This window comes from Daphnia carinata, chromosome 2 (genome assembly GCF_022539665.2).
Source record: "Daphnia carinata strain CSIRO-1 chromosome 2, CSIRO_AGI_Dcar_HiC_V3, whole genome shotgun sequence".
Lineage (NCBI taxonomy): Eukaryota > Metazoa > Arthropoda > Branchiopoda > Diplostraca > Daphniidae > Daphnia > Daphnia carinata.
Window position 1 is genome coordinate 38,435 of NC_081332.1, and position 25,891 is coordinate 64,325.

At 44.3% G+C, this 25,891-nt stretch overlaps 4 protein-coding genes across 4 annotated transcripts; 3 read left to right on the top strand and 1 right to left on the bottom strand.

Moving 5' to 3' along the window:
• Nucleotides 1-5: 5 nt before the first annotated feature.
• LOC130687834 (dedicator of cytokinesis protein 3-like) lies at nucleotides 6-25,196 on the bottom strand. The gene is given in 29 exon segments (XM_057510990.2): nucleotides 6-2,325; nucleotides 2,426-3,019; nucleotides 3,122-3,321; nucleotides 3,397-3,559; nucleotides 3,658-3,675; nucleotides 3,801-3,886; nucleotides 3,960-4,127; nucleotides 4,220-4,363; nucleotides 4,445-4,723; nucleotides 4,816-5,250; nucleotides 5,325-5,577; nucleotides 5,652-5,752; nucleotides 5,828-6,018; nucleotides 6,114-6,422; nucleotides 6,483-6,645; nucleotides 7,228-7,280; nucleotides 7,283-7,341; nucleotides 7,501-7,633; nucleotides 7,726-8,041; nucleotides 8,158-8,239; nucleotides 8,379-8,536; nucleotides 8,629-8,664; nucleotides 8,758-8,842; nucleotides 18,859-19,007; nucleotides 22,943-23,027; nucleotides 23,229-23,281; nucleotides 23,360-23,400; nucleotides 23,765-23,851; nucleotides 24,972-25,196. Coding segments are annotated over 29 exon segments (6,117 nt in total). The 5' UTR covers nucleotides 25,009-25,196; the 3' UTR covers nucleotides 6-686.
• LOC130687830 (innexin inx2-like) lies at nucleotides 10,541-11,989 on the top strand. Its single transcript, XM_057510985.2, has 2 exons — nucleotides 10,541-11,522; nucleotides 11,665-11,989. Exons 1-2 carry the CDS (start codon nucleotides 10,566-10,568, stop codon nucleotides 11,962-11,964), a joined length of 1,257 nt encoding a protein of 418 aa, XP_057366968.1. The 5' UTR covers nucleotides 10,541-10,565; the 3' UTR covers nucleotides 11,965-11,989.
• LOC130687832 (innexin inx3-like) lies at nucleotides 12,297-13,743 on the top strand. Its single transcript, XM_057510988.2, has 2 exons — nucleotides 12,297-12,415; nucleotides 12,624-13,743. Exon 2 carries the CDS (start codon nucleotides 12,628-12,630, stop codon nucleotides 13,708-13,710), a length of 1,083 nt encoding a protein of 360 aa, XP_057366971.1. The 5' UTR covers nucleotides 12,297-12,415; nucleotides 12,624-12,627; the 3' UTR covers nucleotides 13,711-13,743.
• Nucleotides 14,857-17,982, top strand: LOC130687831 (innexin inx3-like). The gene is made up of 2 exons (XM_057510987.2): nucleotides 14,857-15,044; nucleotides 16,189-17,982. Exon 2 carries the CDS (start codon nucleotides 16,217-16,219, stop codon nucleotides 17,408-17,410), a length of 1,194 nt encoding a protein of 397 aa, XP_057366970.1. The 5' UTR covers nucleotides 14,857-15,044; nucleotides 16,189-16,216; the 3' UTR covers nucleotides 17,411-17,982.
• Nucleotides 25,197-25,891: the final 695 nt, after the last annotated feature.

Sequence of the window (25,891 nt, forward strand, 5' to 3'; positions counted from 1 at the left end):
TAGGCGATGTTGCCAAATCTCGCAGAAGTTCAAGGTTTGTTGTCATCGTTTATTTTTAGCCTACATTTCTAAATGCACATCTACATAAAATCTTTCCGATAATAAGCTGTTTGGGACACGTGAGTCGCGACTGGATCTCAAGCCGCGACACAAATGGATTTCAACCTTGACCTGCACGAAATATCCGATTTGGCGTCTATCGTTCATGCAGATTTGTCGAAATTCAACTCGCTACAATACAAGAAAAATATGCAAATGCTATTTGAGGAAACTCTTCAGTCGTTGATTTCGTCTAGATGTTCAAACAACTGCCGAGAATATATAGAAATGGAAGACTACACTCAGACATTGTGATATGTCAAACACACAAGGACAGGAACTTACATTCTTCCTTAATAATACTCGATGGGGCATAATAATTAGACACAGCACTACATACGTTGGAGCCTAAACAGGACGCAAAGTCCGATACGGAACGTCAAGGAATATTTTGATATGAGTATAGTCATTTTGAAAAATAATGCTAATAACCTAAAGGTAAACATAAAGACCTAAACAACGCAGGGGATTTCTTCTTTGGATAGACGTCGGGGAGGGGGGGGGGGCTAGGAAATACGGCAGATCCTGTCCTTTGTTAAACACCACGATAAGGTGTGTACCGACTCATCCCGGCCTGCTTACAAGTTTTAGGCTGTTTCTACAGAATAGAGTGATTCATCAGGAGGTGGAAGGACTGGGAGAGGGGGCGGGGTTGATGCGGGAGGACTAGGGCTTTTGTTATTGCCATTGGACATCATCTGGCAGCCGGAAGCAGCCAATAAACTACAAACTTCGTCGACCAAACTGCCACTTCCGCTGCCGAGATCCAGTGGATTTGAAAATGACGTGCTGTTGTTTATCGCTGGACGACCGTGAGGCGGTACCGGAGGAGGGCCCGTCACGGGAGGGAGGCCTAACGTTCCCGGTGTCGGTGACATCGGAGGCGCGGTGTACCCCGATTTAGGCGGCAGAGGCGGGGCGGGAGGTGGCCGATGATGCCGCATCGTACCGCATTCCAACGCTTCCGGGGACATAACAAGCGACGACGGGATGATGGCTGGCTGACCTTTTTTTGGCACTCGCTTCGGGTGGATGGGAGGCGGAGACGCACAATCGCCGCCAACAAACGACTCGTCGAACGACGACTTCGACGATCGGGGAGGCAGCGGCGGGGCGATCTGACGGGGCGGAGTTCGGCTCAACGTCGCATCGACGGTGTCGTGCACGTTCGGCGAAGAATGCGTGTGGCGCGATTGCTGAGTGAGGCTGGTCGGAGGAAGTTTGCTGCTCAACGGAGTCCTAGTTATCGTCGGCGTCGTGACCGGGTTATTCGAGCCCAACGAATCGCGATCCGTACCGAAACCGGAATCGCGCAGAGAAGCTGGACTGAAGAAAATGTACTCATTGGCCCAGCGCGGAGATTTGGCCCGGCTCAAAGTTGCAGCGCTGCCTCCGGCTGACCTCGGTGTCGTCGAATTCGTTGAATGAACGGGTTGAATTGGCACAGAGCCGGCCGTATTGGCCGCTTGTAGTTTCTCCAGGATTTCCGACGGCTTGCAGTACAGATCTTCCTCGTCCTCGCTGCCCACTTCGCCGACGGTCAGGTGGCCGTACAAACTGCTGCTGGAACTCGATGAACGATTGCTGGGCGGGCCGCCGGCCATCAAAGATCGCTGCGCTTTCACGCGGTCCGAAGCCGTCGGTAGCGACGTATTGAGCAACGCGTTGCTGTTGTTCAACTTGGCCGGGCTGTACTCGATCCCGGCGTCGCTGTCGGCACGTCGGTGATGATGGCCCAAAGGCGTCGTCGTTTGACTATTGGCGTAACGGGCTGCGCCCGTGTCCGGGGAAGGGAATCCCCACTCTTTCAAACGCTGTTTCATTTGAGCTAAACAATCGACCAGCCTCTTGTGCAGTGGCTGCACTTCCGGCGGTGCCAGCTTGCCGTGCAAAGTGAGACCCGCTTCGAGGATGCGCACCTGTTCGACGATGCACTGGCGCAACTGCAGGACGTGTTCCAGGTGGGTCGGATGGCTGGCCAAGAAATCCGAATTGAAAAAAGCTTCTTGATATTTTGCTATTCCACCCATGACGCAGGCGTCAATAACGCCCTGGAGTCGCATACTGAAAGGGTTGATGTTACGGCGCGGCTCGGCAGCATGCAGCGAGGCCAGCTGCTGCAGTTCCCGATTTACCGATAAGACTGTTTCGCAAGCATATTGAACTGGGGCAATCTCTTCGACATGACGTTCAATCACCTGGAACCACCGCAAAATGCCCGGCAACCTAAAACAAACAATTTAAAAAAAAAAAAAAAAATTTAATGAAACAAAGGAGTTTGAAATGAAGTTGTGAACAAATCAAACCAAAATTAAAATGGACTTACGGATGCTCGCTAACGAGCCAAGTGCGTTCAATCCAAAGGCTCTTGAACTCGTTGTCTCGATCGACCGGTCCTTTATGGACGGGCCGGTCCAATTGAAAACGACGGACGTCGTTGACGCGGTAATAGCTGCGTATCTTCTCGTGAAAGCCGACGAGTCCGGCGTCGAAGACGGGGTGATCCTCGGCCACGGGTTTCACGTTGCAGATCTGGATGTGCTGGCCCTCCGACGTCAGGATGGCGTCACCCGGTGGCGTGTTCTTCGTCAAAATGTGGGCAGTGGGGAACTCGGTCTGGAGCCTCTGCGTGAACGCGCCGATCCGCTCGTACTCCAAACCGCGGTAGATGAACAGCCGATTGCGCAAGAACAGCGGAAAACCCTGGCCATAGAAACCAACGCGAAAGTATTCGGGTTCGGGCCGCAACTGGGTCAGGATATGGTCGTAGAATGCAGCTTGCATGCGCAGTACATGAGACAGTTTGCCATAGTCGTATAGGCGCGTCTCGTAAAAATCGGCCAGCTCTTTGCACAACGGAATGCCCTTTTCCCAGCACTTGCCACGGTCAAAGTACGCGATGCTCTTCATGTAAAGTTGCCTGGAACGAAACGGTAAAAAAAAAAAAAAAAAAAAAGGAATAAATTAATGTCCTTTGGTTGGGGTGGGGAAGGGAGGGATCCAATTGAAAAAGGTTTTTTACTCTTTGCGTTGCCATTCCATTTGCGATGAGTGATGACCGTCGGCCAGCATCGTTTGACTGGACCAGCCCATTTGGCCGGCGTGCAACTGGAGCGTGAGGGCCGCTTCCGTGTAGTTGTCCGCCGATAAGTGGAGGTCGTGCAGTTTGTAAATGTAACGTAAGTACATGTCACGGCGATCCACTTCGTCTTTGTAGAAATTCTAAATAATAGAAAAATGGCAACAGTGAGCGACAAACAAGAAGAGAATCGTTTTTGTTATGACTGATCATCTTGCCAATAGATTAAAGGTGCAGCTCATTCGCTTGTCTCGATTCTCTTCTCCTTCCATGACGTTGCGATAGTCCAGCAGTCGTTCCAGAAGCCGCGTAATGGAACCGATGAACGCCTTGCCGTGTTTCTGCCACGTCACGTCGCACGATTTCACCTTTTCCAGCAGTCTGATTTTTGGTCAAATCAATTAAAAAATTATACGACGTGAACGTCAGTGCCATTGGGGTTGTGTACGCAAAACTGTTTGAATTGCGCCCATACTTACATCGAGCTCAACATTTCCCTTTAATTTTGTTACGAAGCATTAAAGAAAAAAGATAGAAAAAGTTCAAATCACACGAAACGGCTAATTGGGAATCGGCCAGCCCAGCGAAAAAGAAAATATATTTAAAAAAAAAAGATACTTACATGGTATTGAAAAGTTCCTTATAATTATCATCGCCCTTATTCTCTCCCACCAGGACGTCCAGTTTATCAATCAACTCCGATTCCACCTTTTTTCCACATTAGAAATGAATTTTAAACACACACACAAAATCAGATGGCATTTATCATTGCGACAATCACCTGTTTGAAATTGCCGCGGTGTCGATGCTCGCAGTCGAGCATGTCGAAGAAAATGGGCAACGTAGCCCGACGTAAAGTCGGTTCGGGTACCAGGGTAACTTGCAGAAAGGGACCCACCATCGACGGTATAAAATGGATCTTGTAATCACCGATGGCATTCCACATGGTCTACATGGGGGGGGGGGGGGGGTGGCGAAGCAAAACAAAAACATTAACACACTTTCGAACCTTACAAGATTGAGAAGACGTGTGTTTCCTACAAGGATTTGGAAACCCATTTGAACTCGCATATCACCGCCCTGAGCTCGGACCATTTTCAACCGTTGTCCAGCTGTGCGTTTCTCCAGCTGCAAGTTGGGCTGCGTCAAGAACGAGACGGCCAGGTCGAAATAATTGCTCCACAACTGCACGAAATTGAACCTCCCATTTAAAACGCATTCAAACGAAAAATTATAGCATTAAAAAAAAATTCGCGTGATGTTTACCTGACTATCAAACCATCCAGAGTCGAGAAAGTAGGCTACAAGCGGTTGCGTCATATGGTCCAGGGCAGCCAACATGACGCGGTTGACAACACAGTGCATGGTGGACCACTCCAGTGGGAAGACGTGCTCTCCCTGACGGGCCAGCGTCCGCAGCACGGCGAACAGTTGCAACAGAAAATCCTTGAGTGGCTTGCGCTCCGATAATTCAGACCACAGCCGATCGTAATGTCCCTGATCAAGCAGTTCTAACACGCTGAGCAAGCACGCGACCAGTGGACCCTGGCAAAATGATTCAAAGTTTAAAAATAAACCACCGTGAGGAAAAAAAAAAGAAAGCCAATTTTTCCGAATCGTTTAAAGAAAACCATTACCACGTTGGAATCCGTTTTCTGAGCTAATTGCACGGCTTGGATGAGAACGCCCAGCGTGGCCAACGCGATCGTTTCCACATCGCGGTACCAGACGTTGTCCTCTGTCGTGTCGTCGGCCATGCTCATGTTGCGATAGAAATTCATCATGTGGCCCAGCGTTTCCGTGCAAAACGACGTGACCAACGGCTGCGATAAGTGAAGCCGCAGCTGGCGGCAGACGGTGGGCAGCAAAATGGCACGAGCGGCCGATGATTCCGTGAACAGCGGCCCTCTGACGGTGGTGAGTACGAGCTCCATTCTGGCCGTGGCTATCAACGGATGCGGTTCTTTCGGCAGGCTGTCGATCAGCGAAGATAATAATTTGGCTGCCTCCGCTTGACTCAGAATTCGGCTCAGCTGTTCCACCACCGTGTAAATATTGCGCAGCAAGACGACCTTTTTTTTTTTAAATCAAAATTTTAAATGTTATCGAAATGATTTCAAAGTGAAAGGCGAAATGGCGCGCGTACTTGGGTGTTGACAAGCGCATCGTTGTAGAGCGAAGCGACTTTATTGAAAGTGGCAAAGAGGGACTGGAGAAATTGGCGGAAATCGTCTCCTTCGTGGTTTTCCAAGATGGCCCTGGCGTAGAGCCGCCGTGATTGGATAACCAGTTTGAAGAGAATTTCAAAAGCTCGGAAACACTGTTGGATAGGTTCGTGCTTGCAATCACTGCTCGTATGAACACGATCTGTACACTGCTGGACACAACTCAGCAGTCCCCTTGAGCATTTAAAAAAAATTACATCATTGAATTAGCCAATCGGTTGGCTTTTTCATTCAGAATATGAATCTACTTGTAAGCCAAAGCAGCCGAAAAATGATCGGTTATGTAGGCGTCCACGACCGACTTGAAATGCTGGAATTTACTATCGTCCAGCAAACTCAAAATATTCACCTAAAAATAAAAAAAATAAATTTAAAGAGTTGCAATGTTTAAAATGGATAAGAAAAACATCGGCGTTTAGATTACCAAAACTTCAAAGACCAATCCGGAATGGGGCGTTGCGTTTCCTTCAGAATCGGAGAACATGACGAAAAGCGAATCCAGCACGTCTTGGAGGAACTTAACCAACTCCTCCCCTCGCAAACGCATGACCAGGTTGAGCGTGTCGGTAATCCGTTCCGGATGAGACTTCCACTTGAGCAGCGACAGCAAATTGGCTGGAAAAAAAAAAAAAAAAGAAAAATTATAAAACGCGTCAAAGATCATTAAGTCGGGCCGTCCTTCGTTATACGCCCAAAAATGGATTTCATACCGTTCTGAGTGAGTTTCGTGGAACAAAGGTAGAAAGCCACCGTGACTGACTCACGGCTGTTGCGCTGAAACGACGCACAGGATGGAGACGATGAGGCGATGGACGCAGTGGCCTGAACGGCCGCCGATTGGACCTGCTTCGTCGAGTAGGGCAACTGCAGATAGGAGACGGACGGATCTTTCAAGCGGGCACAGTCCTCCACTTTATAAACCAACAGTTGATGCTGTCCGTCCGGTAAGACGGTTCCATCGCGGTCCATCAGCGGGATGAACGAGAAGCCGATTAGCCTTTTCTCCGTTTTATCTTTGGCTGAAAACGGGAAAATAATCAATGAACATCGATTCAAAATGGAGGACAACAATGACTCACTGCTGCAATGCCGATATTCAAGGCGTAAATGGGCACCGTAATACTTTTCGATGGGCAATGACACTTTGATCATTTCGTACCAAACCGGTCCGTTCATGTGGTAGAGAACCACTGATTGGTGTTGCGTTACTCCTTCCGCGTTCGACGCTCCGTACAAGCAGTTCTACGAGAAAAACAAAAACAAAACAAAAACAAAGGACAATATTCAAATGGATGATGAGGAAGGGGGGGGGGGATATCAATTCGATTTGATCAGCTGTTGTTTCTTAGAGTTTGATAGATTTTTTTTTTTTTTTCTCCATTGTTTCGATATAGCTAACAAGGGTGATGAATGTAACTAACAAGAAAAGATGGCACGGAGGATAATCAAGGCCATTCTTTAACAAAAAAAAAAAAAAAAAAAAACATGCATTGTGACAACGAGCGCCGGTCTGGACCGGTTAATATGCACGCATGGATTATTCATGCATTTCGCTCCACGACACGAAAGAAAAGGAAGAAAAATACATTATTGATTAGCATCGTAAAAAAAAAAAAACCCGGTTTCACCCTCCCCCCCCCTCCTTCTCTTCACCGTGACACCGATCGTGGGAAGGAAAGGAAAGGGGCGGGAGAGCGTCGTGCACTTGCGTCACATCAACGTCATTTCAACGTGAAAAAGGAAAAAATCTTTTCGAGTTCGTGCCATTGCATGTTCAATACTTGTCAAATTGCTCGACGAATCTAAATTTAACCTGAAGTTTACCTGAATGGGCCTGCCAAACTCGTCTAAAACTTGAACGGTAACCTCGACGTTTTGCTGGACGTCTTTCCTCCACGTTCGAACTCGCCCCGTTCGATTACAAAGTACAAATCGTTCCTGTCAACAGCACAGAACGGCCATTTAGAATATAAAAAAAACAAACAACGAAATAATGTACACACGCACATGAAAGCGAAAAAAAAAAAAAAAAAAAAAAAGAAAAGAAAATTTGAATAATTTGCGCATATGTGAAAGTAGTAAATGCGAATTGCAAACCTGACGTCACCAGGCATGATGACGTCGGGAAAGCCAAGTTTCTGAGTCAATGGGACATTTTTCAACAGGTGAATGTACTCGTGTCGCAAGGCGGCCAGTTCCCCACGCAACAGCCGCAGCGAGACGACCACACCTACGTAGTAAGGAGGAAGTGATTAGCAAAAGAAAAGAAAACAAAAATCCCCGAAAATGAATAGGAAAAAATACGAATGGTTGATCAATCACCTTGAGAAACTTGTCCGGATAAGAGGCTGAATTTGCTAGTCGATTTCTTGGCTATCAATTCGTGTTGCCATAGGCCGTAATCCTTCTCGTCGCTTTGATACAATTTCAGAGGGTATTCACGTTCCTCTTCGTCTTCAGGGCCAAGGCCGTTGGCGTCGGCCAGCAACTCGGCCAGGGACAGGACGGCGACGGCGTGAGGACGTCGGTACGTCTGATTGAGCGGTTTCTTCGACGACTCGGTGTAGAGCAGCCGTCCCAGACGGACCACTTGCACCACCAGATATAAATCCTTTTTCAAATCGGCGCTGCCCAGTTCCTGTAAACAAAAATTCACGACGCGTAGACCAAAAAAAAAAAAGAAAAGCTTTTAAAGCTATCGATATCGAAATGCAAAGTGGGATGATGGACGAAAGTGGGGAGGTGCGGCCGTACCGTGAAAAGCGTGGCGCTGTTGTTGGCTTTGCCGATGTAGCTGGAGAATCCCTCTTTGAAAACTTTGACTAGAAACTTTTCGCTACGAGCCAGACGAAAAAAAAAAAAACAACAAAAAAAAACAGAAAATAAATGTCAATTGTCAACTACAAGCCAACGCCAAAAACACCCAAACGAAAAGAAAGAAATACAAAAATAAAACTTGTGTTTTAAGGGTTCACCTCACGTAGCGCGAGTGTTGCATGTCGTACAAAACGAAATACACCTCGGCATCTTCGCCGAGCGAGCAGCCAAAGTGACGCATCGACAGGTACAAGTGATGAGTGGCCGGACGCGATTCCGCATTCTTGCCACCTCTGGCCGGCAGAGTGGAATTCCACTAGAATTTAATCCCGCAAAATAAAAAAAAAATGTAACATTAATTTCGTAAACGAAAATAAACAAACAATGAACTGAGAAAGCTTTGCCTACCGTGGCACTGCGGTTCTTTTCGGCACTCGTCACATGCTAGTGCAAATAATAACGAAAGAAAAAAGTGAGCATTAAAATGAGTGTTATTAATTCAAGATGAACGAAACGTATCAAGAAACTGGAACGTACGACGTTGTAGAGTTGATACACTCCAAGGGTATCGGGTCCGACGATGCGTTCGTCGATTCGCGGCACCAAGTCCAGTCCCAGTTTCCTAAACAGAAATTTAAAGAAAATATATGTGTTCAATGCCGCCCTTTCCTTTCTTTCATCTTCTGACAAGGGGGAGTTCGCTCAAAAAAACGCAACTTGGCATTGGCATGGAAATATGTGTTTCCGAACGAACGTGACACGCGGAGAATGAGACGGGCAAAATGTGACTTTATGGCATTGGAGACAAACTCCGAGTTCTTTATTTTTTATTTTTATTTTAGATTTTTACAATTTAACAAGCGCAGTATGGGGGCCCCTGGAGCCGTAAAAATGGTGTTGGCCATGTTGCTATGACCGTGCCTTTAAATCCAGTATTATACCCATTTCAATTTAAAATGCGCCAGACATACATAAAAAGAAAAGAAAAAAAAAAAAAAGTCTTCTCTCTCTCTTTTCTTTTTTTTTTCTTCTTCTTCTTTAAGGAAAAAAAAAAAAAAAAACCGGTCGAACTTGTATCCTAGACGATAAAGAATACAGACACACACAGAGAAACCCAATGGCCAAATAGGGTGGCCGTCATCGACCGCTTTTTACACGTTGGCCAAGACCGGTTTGAAATTATTCTTCATGTTGAGGAGAAAAAAGAAAAAAAAAACAGCAATGTCAACTGGTTTCCTTCTTTTCTGAAAGTATGGACAAACGCTAGCATATTTAAAAATTAAGGTTGGAAGAAAAAAAAAATGGAATAATAAAACAAAACAAAAATCTAGAAGCCGTTAAGACGGTGTCTCGTATCAAGAGTTCGAGACTACCGTTTGCAGTAGCCCGATGCCAGGTTGTCAACTTTCTTCTTTTCTTAAACAATAAAAAAAAAATAGATAAATAAATAAAAATAAAATGTTAACAAAAAAAAAAAAAAAAATAAAGAGGAAAGGAGGGGGGAGGATTGAAGGCTTAGCTCTCCGCATTCCGTGACATACGACCCGAAAAAATGAAAAAAACTTGCCGCCATTTTTTAAACCAAACGTTTTTTTTTTGTTTTTTTTAACTTAATAAAAATAAATTTAAAAAAAGAATATGCTGTTGCGATGGCTATCGCGGGTTTCGAATCTCTTCGGTCGTCATCCGACACTTGCGTAACGGCGTGACAAAATGGACGACAGGGTTAAAAGAACCCACCGACTAGAGATCTCGGCGCCCATATCTTTCAAAAAAGAAACATGGCAGCTGCTTACCCATGCACACACAGCTCATAAACAGGAATTTCGTTTTATTATTAATTTTTTTTTTGTTTGTGTTCCCTTGGAGAAAATGTGGGGGTGGGCAGGCTGGGGTATAACCAAACCCCCAAAAAAATTAAAAATTAAAGGTAAAAATAAAAAAAAAAATAAGTTGATAAAAAAGGGGGAGGAAAAAACAAAACAAACACGCTGGAAAAATGAGTAAGGATAGTCAATGATGAAGCAATGTGTTGGTTAAGACACGCACACAAAAAAAAAAAAAAACCAAACACATTGTGACATTTCCGGCCGTTCCACTACCGCTTTCGTACGTCCATAAAAGGAATTTGGCTCGTTGTCTTCCGCTCGGAATACACAAAGAAAAAAAGGACGTGACGTGACGTCAACTGCGCCGCAGAAACCCAAACGCAAAGAGAAAGAAAAAGGAAAGAACCGTGGTTTTTTTTTAGTTTTTTTTTTTAACCCCAATCAAAAAGATATAACAACTCCGTCTTAGAAATTTGTAAAGATCAGTCGAATCAAAGACACGCGAGTTTTACGATCATGTCGGTGGTCAAGCTGTTGGCCGGTATCGGCGCTTTCTTCAAAGTGCGTTACCTGCACGACAAGGCCGTCATAGACAACACCGTGTTCCGTCTTCACTACCGTTTCACGAGTGCCTTCTTCTTCGCCGCCTGCGTGCTCACGACGGCCTTCAATTTCTTCGGCAATCCGATCGAATGCATGACCGGAGAGCCGTTCTCCAGACCGGACGTGCTCAACACCTACTGCTGGCTGCACAGCACGTTCACGTTGGCCAAGCGAGAAGGCCAACGCGTTGGAATCGAATTCGCTCATCCGGGAGTCGGCCCCGAGAAAGGCGACAGCGAACATCTCTACCACAGTTATTACCAATGGGTGCCGTTCGTCCTGTTCCTGCAGGGCGTCCTCTTCTACCTGCCGCACTGGTTGTGGAAAATGAACGAAGGCGGACGCGTCAGAAAGATGACCGACAGCAGTCGGGGCGCCAGCATCGGACAAGATGGCGCACGCCACGATCATTGCACTTCCCTGTTCAACTACTTGGCGCAAACGATGCGATATCATCGCAGTCTGGTCTTCGCCTACGTTACGTGCGAGGTGCTCAACTTCGTCAACGTGGTGGGCAACATCTACTTCATCAATCGGTTCCTGAAAGGCGCCTTCTTAACGTACGGCATGCGTGTGGTTGAGCTGTCGAACGAAGACCAGGAGGACCGCGCCGATCCCATGGTCGAGGTCTTCCCGCGCATGACCAAATGCAATTTCCACATGTACGGCTCGTCGGGAACGATCCAGAAGATTGACGCCCTCTGCCTCCTCCCGCTCAACATCGCCAACGAAAAGATCTACATCTTCCTCTGGTTCTGGCTCATTATCTTGTCAGTGATTACCGGTTTAGCCCTGATCTACCGATTGGCCATGTTTATGTCCCCGATGTTCCGCCTCTTTCTCATCCGTCGCCTGGCATCGCCATCAAAGGTAAATGTCTATTGAAATGGCAGCTCATTTGGACGGGCTGAATACACGAAACAAGTCTTTTTCTCGTTTTATAGCTGAAAAATTCAAATGATGGGACAAACTAAAAACAAAACGTTTCGTATTTTTCTTTTTTTTTGGACAGGCCTCGTCAGAGTCGGTCGTCTGGCGTGTCCCTGTCGGTGATTACTTTCTCCTGCACATGTTGGGCAAGAACCTGGAAGGCTTCCTGTTCAACCGATTGATGGACGACCTGGCTAAGCACCTGACCAGTAACCCCAACGAGATGGACGAACGACGACGTGTCCCGTTCACACGCCAGACGTCCAAGTTGTCCGAGCTGATGTCGTCGGTTGGCAGACGCGCTTCGTTCAGGGCTGAACCGAAAGCGATCTACGTGCCAATGGAAGAACCATCCATTACGAAATCACAAACCATTGATTAAGTCATTTACTGTTTTTTTTCCTATTTTTTTTTTTGTTTTCTGATCGAAATCTGCGTACCGTTCGAAATTGTTGTTTTTTTTTTTAAGTTTCTGTCTACGATTCAAAAAAATACACTTGAATTTTTTTGGTTTGACCTTTTAACGCAAAGTGGGGGATTCTTTTCTGTTTTCTTTTTGTCAGATTGATCTTTTTCTTTTCTTTTTTGTTTCTTTACCCTCCCTGCCCTTTTTGTCTCAGCCCTGGGGTTCTCTACCTTTTTTGGGGAGGAAAGGTAATCAAAAATAAAAAAAAAGAAGAACGAAAAAGAAAATGTTTCGTTTTCCACATGTCTGGAATGTGTAAGCTTGTCGCTTTTAGTCTCATTTTTTTCCCCCAACAAGAACGATCGAGATCATTTCTGCTTCGAGTGTCAACTTGCAACCAAAAGGCCAAACGCTGAACATTTAACAGGTAACAAAAAAAAAAAAAAAAAAAAAAAAGAAACAAACGAGAGATAACCGAATGAGACTCTTCCCGCTTGTCAATCACGGCATTTTTTTGACGATGAAACCAACCGGTTTAGACATTTAAAAAAAAAAAAAAGAAAAGGTCTTGTTTTTTAAATGTCTGATTTTTTTTTGTTTTGTTTTGTTTTTGTTTCAACTTTGGTTATTTTCAGTGACATGTCAGTGGTTCGCCTTTTCAGTGTTTTTGCCACCCTCTTGAAAGTCAAGTTGTTGCAAGACAAACCGGTGGTGGACAACGCCATTTTCCGACTCCATTATCGATTCACGTGCGTCTTCTTCCTGGCGGCCAGCCTCCTGGCCACAGCCATCGATTTCTTCGGCAAACCCATCGACTGCGTGATCGATAAGGGCGTTCCCTACGCCAGGATTCTCAACACGTACTGCTGGATCCAGCACACGTTCACCGTCCCGCTGGACGAGCTTCAAATTAGTCCGGGTGTCGGTCCCGATTCGAACGAGAAGCGTTTTCACAGCTACTACCAATGGGTGCCGTTCGTCCTGTTCTTCCAGGGCATGCTCTTCTACCTGCCGCACTGGATCTGGAAGCGATTCGAGAATGGCATCGTTGGTGGCTTGACGGCAGGCGCCCGCCGATTCGATTTGAAAGGTCAAGACGCCACGTTTAGCCGACCGCTGCTGTCGAATTACCTGAACGAAACGATTGGGACGCACGGCCACTTGGGCGTGGCTCACGTCACTTGCGAGCTCTTTAACTTGGTCAACGCCATCGGTAATGTCTACCTGATCGACCTGTTCCTCGGTGGCTACTTTGTCGATTACGGATGGAAAGTGTTACAACAGCAAAGCCTCGACCAGGAGGATCGACGCGACCACATGATTGAAACTTTCCCGCGCGTCACCAAGTGCACGTTTCACAGTTACGGACCGTCGGGAGGCGTGCAGCGACACGACGCTCTTTGCGTCCTACCCGTCAACGTGATCAACGAAAAGATTTACGTATTCGCTTGGTTCTGGCTGGTTTTGCTGGCCATCGTTTCCCTGTTCGCCCTGCTCTATCGTTTGGTCGTCATGGTTTCGCCAGCGGTCCGCCATCTTGCTTTGAAACGTGTCGGTTTGACCACGTGCGATCAGCAATCGATGGTCATCCTGAGTCGGCGGCTTCCCTATCCTGATTGTTATTTGCTCATCTTGCTGGGCAAAAATTTGCAAGTTGCCGTGTATCGTGATTTGTTGGACGATTTGGCCCATTACCTCGATCATTCTCATCTCAACTGTTAAAAATGTTGTTTTCGGCTGTTAAATAAAACGCTTTCCGACTACTGTTTTAGGCTATTTTTTTTTTTTTTTTTTTTTTGTAAGACGGTAGCAAGCTGCGATTGGGGGCATTCTATTAAAGATTTTGGTCGGCCCACCTGGACCAAAAATAAAAAGAAAAAAAAAAAGAAAAAGGCCTCGTTATTGGGAGAGAGTCTCTTTTCTGTTGGTAAGCAACAATGGGAAAGAGAAGAAGAGAAGGGGGGGGGGGGGTAAAATGCCTCCCAGACACGGATTGAGATTTCAAGCTCAATAAAAAGAGGCCATTGAGCATGCCGCGGGATGAATAATGAGGCTGACTCTTCTTGGCCTTGGTCGACCAGCAGCGCCATACCAAATGAGATAGACAACTCGATTTTCTCTCTGCATCACCCCTCCTCCCATACGCCCATTCTCTCCCCCCCCCCTTTTTTTTTGTTCCATCTTTTTTTCCATTTTACTTTTGCTGAACTGTTCTAAAAAAATTTCATTCCAAAAAAAACAAAACAAAAAAAAAGAGCACTAGAAAAAAAATGAAAACACGAAGGGGGAAAAGAAAAAAAATATATATGTGAAATAAAGTATAACCGGCACTAAGGATGATCCATCACATGACCTCACAAGGGGGGCAGCGGCGGACTTCACAAAACCCCCTCCAACCACAACGAAAATATTTATAAATATCGTCTAGTACCCAATTGTGTACGTTTCTCTATTGGGCCATCTATTTTATGTGTGTGTGTCTGTGTGTGTGTGTGCATGTTGAAGGAAACAAATGAACGTCGGCGAATGATACGCATGTTTCGCTTGTACACACTTCAAAAGAAAAAACAAAACAAAACAAAAATGAGACACACACGCCACCGTTCAATGGACCAGTTAAAAAGACACTCATCAAACAACGGTGGGCACGCACACACACACACACACACTAATAAACATGCAATTTGTGTGTGTGTGTGTGTGTACGTCAGAATGCACCTCCATGTTCTTTTGTGCGTGTGTGTGAACGTGGTGCAAGTGGAAGAAAGAGATTTTCCAAGAGAGGAAACCTGTTTTTGGGTCTCGGTGGTTGGTGTGTGTCCAGGGGGGTCGGCTATATAACAAGGCCCTAGCTGACAGGGCTGGCTCTCACTACGAGTCGAGAGCTCCGACCATCCACAGGTGTTTGTGTTGTGTGCGTTTTGTTCTCGAGTGAATTGCAGTTTGTTTTGTTTTTCCGTTGTTGACTTGCAGTGTGTCTCATCAACCAGTGTGCACAACTCGACTGGCCAAAGAAACTCTTCGTTATTTCTCTCGGATCATCTACATTTGCTTAGGTAACACACAAAAAAAGAATGCTCAAAGAAAAAAACTAGCTGAAAGTCAAAACAGAAAAGAAAAAGAAAAAAGTACACAAACAAATTGGTCAGTGTGCTATAGGGATAGTTTTGTTTTTCCTTTCAGCTCGTAAAGACCACACCTGGTGTCTTTTGTTAGTCGTATCTTTTTCACGGCAGGTGATCTCTTCCCTTCCAAGTCGTTATGACCAACTGGCAATAACTCCCCAACGTGTTCTCTATGGGCGCGTAACCCAATGATCAAGTCATTCATCCTCCCAATCTTTTTTTTTTCTTTTCTTTTCTTTCATTCTTTTGCTTTGTTAAACAGGACGAAAAATAACAAAAGCTTTTTTTTTCCTGTCGATTTTTTTTTGTGTGGAAAGAAATAGCCGAATCAACGTCGATGTTACGTTTTTTCGATAACAAGCTGCAATTGATCTGCGACTACTGAAGTAGCTTTTTGTGCATTACAAAAAAAAAAAATATCCTTAAGGCTATTGGGAAAACATTTGAGATATTTTAGGGGAGAAATCGAAGGATGGCGATAGGGAAAAACGAAAGAAAAAGCCAAACATGGCAGAGGGAGAAAACCATTCCAAAAAAAAAAAAAAAAAAAAAAACCTCGTGCAACTGCGAATGCCGATCACGTCCCGACTCTTTTCTTTCTGTCGTTCAACACGACGACCGATTTTCAGTGTTTTCTCGATAGCCGAATAGGCCACGAGTCGTGTCACACACACACACACTTACGCATTTAAAAGTTTTTTTTCCCGATCGGCTAACGCTATAAAAACTTTTTAAGCGAAAATAAATAAATAAATAAAATAAAGAGTAAGTTTTTAACACAAGAGAGGCTCAAGAAGACATGCCCGGACAGGTATGCAGCTTAGCCTGCAGCCACGTTACACAAAAGGCAAACCGGCTATGCCGCATTCTTGGCCTCCAGTGTGTCTGTGTGTGTGTGTGTGTGCACTTGCAGATGATGCCTTCAACAACAATAACAAAAAGAAAACAAAAGAGATTGCTAGTGTGTGTCTCGCTGTTGTTGCACATGCCCACCCGTGTCGAAATCGTTAACTAGTGAGTTGATTGTGTTTCACCCTTTGTTAATGGCTTGTTTTTTTTCTTCTTTGGATTGCAGGGCTGGGATCGAGTGCAACAGGACGACAATGTCGCTGATTGGATTACTGGGCAGCTTTGCCGGATTCGTTCGCGTACGATTCCTGCACGACAAGGCAGATATCGACAATGCCGTCTTCCGTCTCCATTACCGTTTCACCAGCGCTTTCTTCTTTGCCGCTTGCGTCATTATCACTGCCTTCGACCTCATCGGCAGTCCAATTGACTGCATCACGGACGATGCCATTAGTCGACCGGAGGTGATCAACACCTACTGCTGGATCCAACACACATTCACTTTGCCCGGATCCTCGAAATTGCCTGGTGGTAAAGTCGTCCAGTATCCGCAAGCTTTCCAGGGTGTCGGCCCGGCCTACGAGGGACAGGGCGAACGGCGGATTCATAGCTACTACCAGTGGGTTCCGTTCGTCCTCTTCTTCCAGGGCATCCTCTTCTACCTGCCGCATTGGATTTGGAAGCAGTTCGAGGATGGGACGGTGCGCAACATGACGGACGGAAGCCGCGGCCTGTTGCTGGGCTGGGTGGCCGAGGACCGCAAGATGCGCTCTTCGGCCCTGTCTCACTACCTGCAAGAGACGCTGCACACGCGCGGCCGTTTGGCTCTCGTCTACATCGGCTGCGAGGTCCTCAATTTGGTCAACGTCATTGGCAACATCTTCTTTATCGATCGGTTCCTCAACGGCGCATTCCTCGACTACGGCACCCGAGTGATCCAGTATTCCAACATGGACCAAGAAGATCGTGATGACGTCCTCATCGAAGTCTTTCCTCGTATGACCAAGTGTACGTTCCATCGCTACGGCTCTTCAGGCAGCATCCAAACACATGACGCCCTTTGTGTTTTGGCATGGAACATTTTCAACGAAAAGATCTACATTTTCCTTTGGTTCTGGCTGATTCTGCTGTCCGTCCTGTCAGCCCTGGCGCTCGCCTATCGGCTGGTCATCGTCGTCTCGCCCATCGCGCGCCTCTTCGTCATGCGGCGCGTCTCTTCGCCGTCGATGGACTCGGCCGAAACGGTCATCCGACGCGTCCCGTTCGGTGACTACTTCCTCATCCACATGCTCGGCAAGAATTTGGAAGGTTTCCTCTTCAACGGTCTCATCGACGATCTGGCTCATCGCTTCACGGCCGGCAACGATCCCAACAAAATCAATTCGTCCGCCGGCCTGGAATCAGCGCCCATTCTAAGCGCCCTGTACGGAAGCCCTGGCGAACGATGATTTTATCGTTTTCTTCTTCTTTTTTTTTTCTTTTTTTAAAAAGAGATAGACCCCACATCATTTTCTTTTTTGTGTGTGTATGTGTGTGTGTTGTGAATGTGTGGGAAGGGGCATGGGGGCTCTCGTTTTATGAAAGATTTTTTTTTTTTTTTTCGTTTTGGTTTGATTTACATGAGCCAGCCAGATTCACTGTGATGTGCGCGCCACCGAGTTGTGTCAAAAAAAAAATGTGTGTGTAGCCTTTTTTTTTTCTTTGTTTTGTTTCTATTTTTAATCACTTTCTATTTTGTACTTTTGTTTTTTTTTCTTTAACACTTAACTTTGGTACTTTTTTTTTTGTTACTTTCATTCGATGTAATTCCTTTTTTTCCTCCCAAGTGTACTTGAACAGCCAGTGCCACCAAGACACACCTCATAAAATTTCTTTTATTTCTTTGCAAAATTCGCTACCCAACGGGAAAGAGTATTGGTTGTTTTCTCAAAAAAAAAAAAGAAAAAAAGAAAATGGATGGATGTAAATAACGAGATGAACAAATTCAAAAAAAGAAAAAGTAATAAAAAAAATTGAATTTAGCTGTTGAAAAATTTCCTTTTAAAAAGTCGACCGCAAAAGGATTAGAAAAATCCAAGTGACTTCCAGTGTGTGTGTGTGTGTGTGTGTGTGTGTGTCTGTGTGTTGCTGCTTCAGTACGAGCCGATCGTAAATGGAAAGGTGTCAACCTTTTCGACACGGTTACCAAGGGTTTCTTTTTTTATTTTTATTTTGCCTTGTTCAAAGCTTCAGGATGATGACCTTTTTAGTTTTTTTCTAAACCCTGAAATGCCAGTTTCGTCAGTTCGGTTCATCCAAAAAAAAAAAAAAAACTTTCAGAGGGGGGGGGGGGGGGGGGGGTTGAAAACGAGACCGGTTTTCTTGTCTTTCATCGCAAGAGCCCAAGCGAAACCCACATACATAGCAAGTTTTGGGGGAGGGGAATTTAGACGTTGGACAAATGACCCAACGTTTGATGGCCATTACAAGTGATGGCCGAAGCATGAAAACCGGGTCCTTGTTGCATCACTATGTACGCACACGACGAGCAAACCCAAATCACATTTGATATATATACAAGTAGATAGAATGTGGGTACCAGCAAAAAAAAAAAAAAAAAAAAAAAAGCCCATGGCTGGCAATCATTTTTTTTTTTTGAGGCTTCTTTAAAAAATATCAAATATGTACACGGGCTTTCAAAAGAAAACTGCCAAGATAATTGACAGCCCAAGCGGTCCCTTAACTGGGTCTAACGTCTGAACGCGCACACGCCCATAAGGAACTCTTCAATTCGAAGAAAGAAAAAACCCACACAGTTTCATCAATGTCTCCGACATCTTCCTTGTCGTTGAAAAAAAAAAAAAAAAATCCAAACGAGCAAAAAGCAAAGAAATAAAAAAATGTGAAGTGGACGTACCTGTTGCCCCAGTCGATATGGGATGTGATGCGTAGCCGCAAATCTCTGAGATGATCCAGCGTGAAGGTGCCGGTCATAAGCTGCCGACGCCAGTCCATCAGGTCCAGAATGGCCGATCGGAGCATCGTGCATTGCTCTCTCTGACGTCTCTGCATAACAGTCAAATAATATCGCCGTTAGAATGTAGAAAAGAAAAAAAAGAGACTCACACGAGATCATTATGCAAATGAAAACGAGAGAGGAAAAAAGAAAAAGAAACATGGGAGCGCCTTTCATCTCTTTCTCTTTAAAAAAAAAAAAAATATATAAGAAAATCCAAAGGAGATATAGGAAAAGAAGAGGCTGTCTATCTCTACACACAGCTAGGGCTTCTTCCCGTTTTTTTTTTTTTTTATTTTTATTTTCCCACGCCCTCGCCCGACACCGACGGGGCCGGCGTGTTTCTCCCACCTCCCTATTTCCATTCCGAAACATCCGAGATGAACGCCGATATCAAACGGAAAAGAATTATTTATAATAACGAGCGTCGTTCATCTTCAGCCAAGGAATTTCCTCAAAAGCCCCCCTGGTTTGGACAATACGGACGGGATCGATCAACGCGGAATCAATCAATGACCGAAGAAAAAACATTTTATCAGACGATTCCATCCATCACGTGTAAATCTCGAGAGGGAAAGGAAACAAGAAAAAGAAACAGAATTTAAAAAAAAAAAAACCTTTTTCCCGGATTGCAGCATCAATTGAATTGTGTGATGCAAAAAACGCTACTATATTTGATTCCTGGTTGAGTCTTTCAAACATATCGTCCCGGATGCCCCGTGAACTATTTGTTATTTTCATGTTTGGTTTTTTTTTCTTTTCACTTTCCCCCATTTGAAATCAATCAAATAGAACAGCAACTAATCCATCAACAGGTATTTTCGTGGGCGTGGTGGCCCGTTTATGCTATGCCGTAACTACTATAGGAAACATGTGTTAGCGTAGCGATGAAAACGCCCAATCGAAAGCGTTTCGAAACCGACTCGCAAACGACATCCATCTCTACCACCAAAAGTATTGACTCGCATAACTTTGAGCAACAAACCTCCGGATGTTGGACAAGAATAAAGAAAAGATCAACCCCCCCCCCACCTCCGCCATATCCTGCCCGAAAATAAGGGGAAGAAGAAGAAAAAAACAAAACAAAACAAACTTAATAGAAGGAAAAAAGAATAAAATAAAAAAGAATATATTCTTTTCTAAATCGTTGAGGGGGGATGACGATGCACATGTCGTCCAAACAGAGAGGGGAGTCTATAGGCCTATAGCGTTATGATATAGTCCTTGACCCTAGTGGGCGGCGGCGGCATAGCAGAGACGCTGTCTGTGTTACCTGTGTGTGTGTGTGACTCAGGAGTTAGAGGGGGGAAGTGGAAAAAAGCGTGAGAAACATCCCCCCCCCCTCTCATCTCAGTCTCTCTCTCATTTTTTCTCTTCATTTTCCAGCTCTATTTCTATTTGGCTTGAGGTCTCAAAAAAAAAAAAAAAAAAAAAAGTTTGTTGTGAAACAAATACGACAAAGACTACGGGAATACAGGTTTTCTTTCTTTCTTTCTTTCTTTTCAGGTTGTAAATCAACTACGTGATCGATAACGTCCGCACTAGCAGAAGCTCCTGATGCTGGGGCCAGCCGGCCCGAAAAGGCCTCTCGCTGACCCTCCACCAACTGGTCAGCAGGAGCAAAGCATAAGAGAGCGGACGATGGCCAACCGGGGGCTGATTGTGTCGGTAGCTATCCTGCTGTGAAACATCAGTCCGAAAGGAGGGCTGTCGGTAGACCTTCTTCTCTTTTTCTTTTTTTTTTTTCTTTTTCTCTCCCTAGGTATATATATATATAAATATACACACACACACCTGCATGCCTTTCAGCCTTTTGGCTTCTTGATTTTTTTTTCTTTCTCTCTCTCTTTGCCCGGAAATAAGGAAAAAAGAAAACAATTTTCAGGTATTTTGGGAAATAATGGGGGAGACCCGTGCGCGCGAGCCGCTGCTTTTTTTTTACAGTGGCCTTCACGCACGCAAGCAATCACCACACACACAAGATATACGATCTGCTACTTGTTGTTGTTGTTGTTGTTGTGGCTGCTGCTTCGAAACGAAAGATGATGCGTTCGTGCGTCCCCCCACATTGTGTAATGAAAACGACGGCGAAAATTTCCGCCCTCCCGAAAATCAAAACACGGACTGAGGAAAGCTCCCCCCTCAAAAAAAAAAATTCAAATAAAATCAAGAAAAAATTAAAAAAATAAATGAAATTAATGTGAAACCATCGGGGCACAAACGGTCACAAGGGCACAGACGCGATGACCCGATTTGGTCATTCCTCTTGGTCCTCGATCGTTTTCCAACATCTCTTTGGCCCTTTCAGTCGCAAGAGCAGCAGCTCATTGGCTCCCATCAAAGAGATTCCAATCGTCCTATTCTCTTTTTTCTTTTTTTTTTCTCCCTTCTTTTACCATTTTCTTTGTAAAGTTAAACCCGTCGCCTCGTTAAGTGAGGGGAGAAAGAAAGAAAGAAGAAAGAAAAAAGAGCCGAATCTTGTGGCATGACAAGCACCTCCAGAAACGGGCGCGGATTCGATCTGCGTGTCACGCCGAGATTCTCTTTTCTCTCTCCCCGTATTCTATTCTTATTTTATTTTAATTTTTATAAATGTGTTATTTTTTTAATTTAAAAAAAAAAACCAACGTCACGAGGGAAGAAGGCGCCGGCATAAGAACCGGCTTTTTCAAGTCCGTTGAGTTTGTTGTCTCGTAAGGTAAGGCGAGAAAAAGAAGCGGATGGCTCATTAGGACGCACACTCAAAATGAGATCATTATCGACGGAATGATACAATTCAATTGCCTTACTATCAGATGGGATATAAAAAGAAAGACGTTTTGAGTACAAAAAAATAATAATACTAATAAAGAAAGGAGAGTTTGAGTTGGCATGCGTCTTGCGCTAACGGAACTAGCAACGATGGCACAATAAACGACTACCCGTATCGCACCGGGCGGGCCTCGTTTCTTTCTTCTTCATTGTCTGAAAGAGACAGATTTTTTTTTCTTTTTTTTTCTTTTCGTGGTCTCTCTTTTTTTTTTTTTTTTGGTTTTTTTGACTGATGCAAGGAGAATTCCCCCTCAACAAAACGAGGAGGAATTGGAATGTCATTTTCTCCCCTTAAAGCTGGCGGCTTTTGTTTAACAATTCTTCTTCGCTCTATGCGAAGCGGGTACACGTATAAGTTTCGAGCAGTCAGGAGAGAAATAAAAAACGAAACAACACAACAAAAACCAAAATCTAAAAACAAAACAAAACAAAACAAAAAAATCAAAATGACTAGTTTTGTTTTGTTTCCAGAGAGTAACTCTGGCGCTAGCCTGTTAAATGACCCTGTTTGCCTGATTCCAAATAACTTTTGATTCGAAGAAAATAACAAAGGAGAAGAAGAAAAAAAACAAAACAAAAACATACAAGAAATATAAAGAGGATAGAAGAAAATGGGGATCGGACGACACGAAAAACATTCCAGAACTAGTAGGGAAGAGAGCATTATTTCGCTCCGGGCCGTAAAGCTTTCGCTCCGATATCTGCCACTCGTTGACACAAGTCATTTGTCTCATCCGGTCCGGGCTCTAGCCATCAGGTGGCTTCACTTTGTCTCCTTCGGTTCTGTCTACTTCGCCCTCCTCTCCTTCTCTCTCGCTCTTTCTTTTTTTTTGTCTGGAACAGTTACACAACGTAGCAACAACCACCGTCTGAAGACGCTACAAAACATTTCATGTTTTAACTTTAATTTTTTTCGGGGCAAACTTTCGAATTCCCATCAATAAATATGCACAAACGAGTGGTTCAATTAGACTTTGACAATTCATTCCGCCATGGAGAGGCTAAAGTAATCATAAAAATAAAATCCAAATAAGAAAACAAAACAAAAAAACTGAATTGTGCGGGAATTCACCGTTTTCAACGGGGCTTTATCGACATTACAACTTGTTTTCCGTCCTAACGCGCGCAGTCAAAAGCCATCTAACGGTAGAAAATAAAACTAAATGACACTTACCACGAACGATCGGTTCCAGATAACGCCCCATTCTCGCAACACGTTAGTGGCTTCTTCGACTACTGGATCGTCGTAATGCCAACACCTGAACGGAGAAAAGCATTAAGTAAGAATTTTTGGGGAGAAAACAAACAACAACACAGCACTCTTCCCCCTCCTCAAAAATAAAAAAAAACGTAATCCCATGAAGCCAATCAAATTTAAAAAAACACAAAAAATAAACTCATGATTAAAAAGAGAAAACCCGCAAAGGGTGACGGTAGACTTGGTAACAACAGCTGCGTACCTTTCCTGATCAGATGTAGGTCGCACTTGAACGTAGGAGCATGGGAAAATTCCCTGTAAACGAACGACAGAAACAAGATCATAAACGAAATCCGTGTTGGCGGCAAAAAGCGTATGGGAAATACTGTTTACCTGCACGCTAGGTGTGCGCAGATTCACGCCCAGATACCAATCTAGCAGGAAGAAGAAGCAAAAGCGTTCAAACAGGAAACATGTTTATCAAAGAAATCAATGAACTTTTTAGATAAGAGGAATCTCTTCGCAGCTGTTATCTTTAGGGGGCAACAACACATGTCGATGTAGCCATGACCGACATTCCCACGACCACTTACAGGGTGGGTGTTTGTGCGTGCTTTTCTGCGCACAGGCGATGATGGTGTGTGAGGAAAGAGTTTATCTCTTTCCGTTTTACGACCTTTTTTTTCTTTCTATTTATTTATTTTTTAATTTTTCTTTCTTATCGATTCCATCAATACTATATAATTGTGTAAAGAAAAAGACTTGCGACAATTCGATAAGTTGAGAATTCATTCTTACCTTCGCATATCTGAGTGATTTCCACTAGATCGCCCAGTTGCAAGGTCAATCCATGAGGTATAGAAGCTCCGTCTAAGTGGCTGATAGCTGTTGGAATAAAGAAACAAAAAAACATATTTTAAACAAAGTTTTCATTCATAAAATTCAAGTTCAAGAGTTTTCGGGGAGAGATGATGCCTTTGTTATCGCAGTCCCACGTCCCACCCAACAGGAAGTCCCCTCTCTGCCTTCGCTTTCCCTCTCTCCGCGTCTGAATGAATGGAGGGTGCGTTTCACCCAGTACGAGATGTGACCAACGGCTGGGTCCAGTCTACGCTGTTGTACACAACGGGGGGAGGAAAAACGAATGGGCCACCAACATCAACCGTCAAATGCCACAAACTAAAACTAAGCCAAACAACTACTTCCTTATTGCCACAATGAATGGGGACGATCTTTTTTCTCTTTTCTCTTCTTCTTAAGTCAGCGGGAAAGGGAGAAATCGATTGTGCGAATATTGATCTGTGTTGTAGCGTAAAAAGAAAAAAGAAATAGAAACTAAAACAAAATAGAATGGCAGATCTTTTTTTTTCTTCCTCGGTTCATCTGCTAGCGTAGGAAAAGGAAGGCGGAATGGAACGTGAGTTTGACGGGATTATAAGACACGTTTGCCATCGACACCCTTATGCCTACCTATTTCAAACCTTTTGAATACACGCTGCATGTGTACAGCGACAGCCTAAGGTTATTAAGCGGATAAAAAGACGAGGGGAAAACGGGGGATTACAACGTTGTAGGAAATTGAAAGGGGGCAGGGTAGGTAGGGAGATGGTGCGTCAGAGGCGTCCTCCAAGCTTCCGCGCGTGTAATATGCTATGCTTTGAGGTCAACAGCACTGGCTGGCGAAACTTTCCAATCAAACTTTCAACTTCTGTTGTTCTCATTTTCTCTGGTTGTGAAAATTCTCGAATGGGAAACAGCAGGCAATGCTGTGGCACACAATTCAGGTTTGACGGATGGCAAGCTTAAGGAAAAGGGAATCCCTGTGCCACGGAGCAGTTGTTCATTTTTCCTGATGAAGCAGTCAGACTGACAGCTTGTTAATTAGGCACTAGAGAAATAGCTTTTCGCCGAGGAGTATACCATTTTTCACTTTAAACCCATGTTGATGCAACAACTAGGTAAAGAAAGCACTGGCAAAATAAATATTAAACACAACATATCTTACCCACTCCGATAGTTTTCTCAGACACGTAATTCCACATGGTGGGACATCACCCGCAGTGAATAAAAACTAAGTGCTATGGTGAACTATAACACGCACAAATACGAAAGGTTTGCCAGTTTCATTATAACGAATGTTTTCAGGAGACTGTCACCAACACCAACAGAACAAACACAACACACACAAACAGCTGCCCCCTTTTCCAAGCAGTCGAAACAAATGCGAGAAGTTTACAAAGCCTATACTCACTAGCGGGAGTGCAGAGCTACAGGCCAGGCCAGCCTAGTTTTTATTTGAAGGTAAACTAAATTTTCTACGTTTTAAATATCAAAGCTATAAAAAGAAACAAAAATTTAAAAATTTAAAATAAAAGCCTGGATAATTTTTATTGTATAAGTAAATTTGGAATTTTTCAGAGTCACGGTAAAACAGAAATGAACAAAGGTGGCCCTGCTGGCATCAAGCATAATCTGGGGTTGCAGCTGCCATCTAGTAACGGGTACCAGTAGCTGCTTTCAGTATAATCTTGATTCGAATAGAGGAGCTCCAAAGCAGAAAGATCCTAAGGAGAAAAACTGGTAGGTTAAGCAAGTATTCAAGTATTTATTTGTTTTGATTCTAGAGCTTGCTTAAACTCATAATTTACAAATTTTAGGATTTTGAAACCAATTCCTTAATTGATTTAAAATAAATATCAGAACACTTTTGTTGTAAGACGTTTGAGATCTGGAAAGTTTGAGATTTCGGAAAGCAGGAGTTCATAGAGCATTTGTTCTACACAAAAAAATAATAATAATAAAACATTGAGATCACATTAAAAAATAAAACATGAGGAGAAAACCTGAACAAAGAGCCCATTATTTTTGATTTTTCATTAAGATGTATGCTGTTCGTATGCGTTAGTAATATGCATGCATACTGTG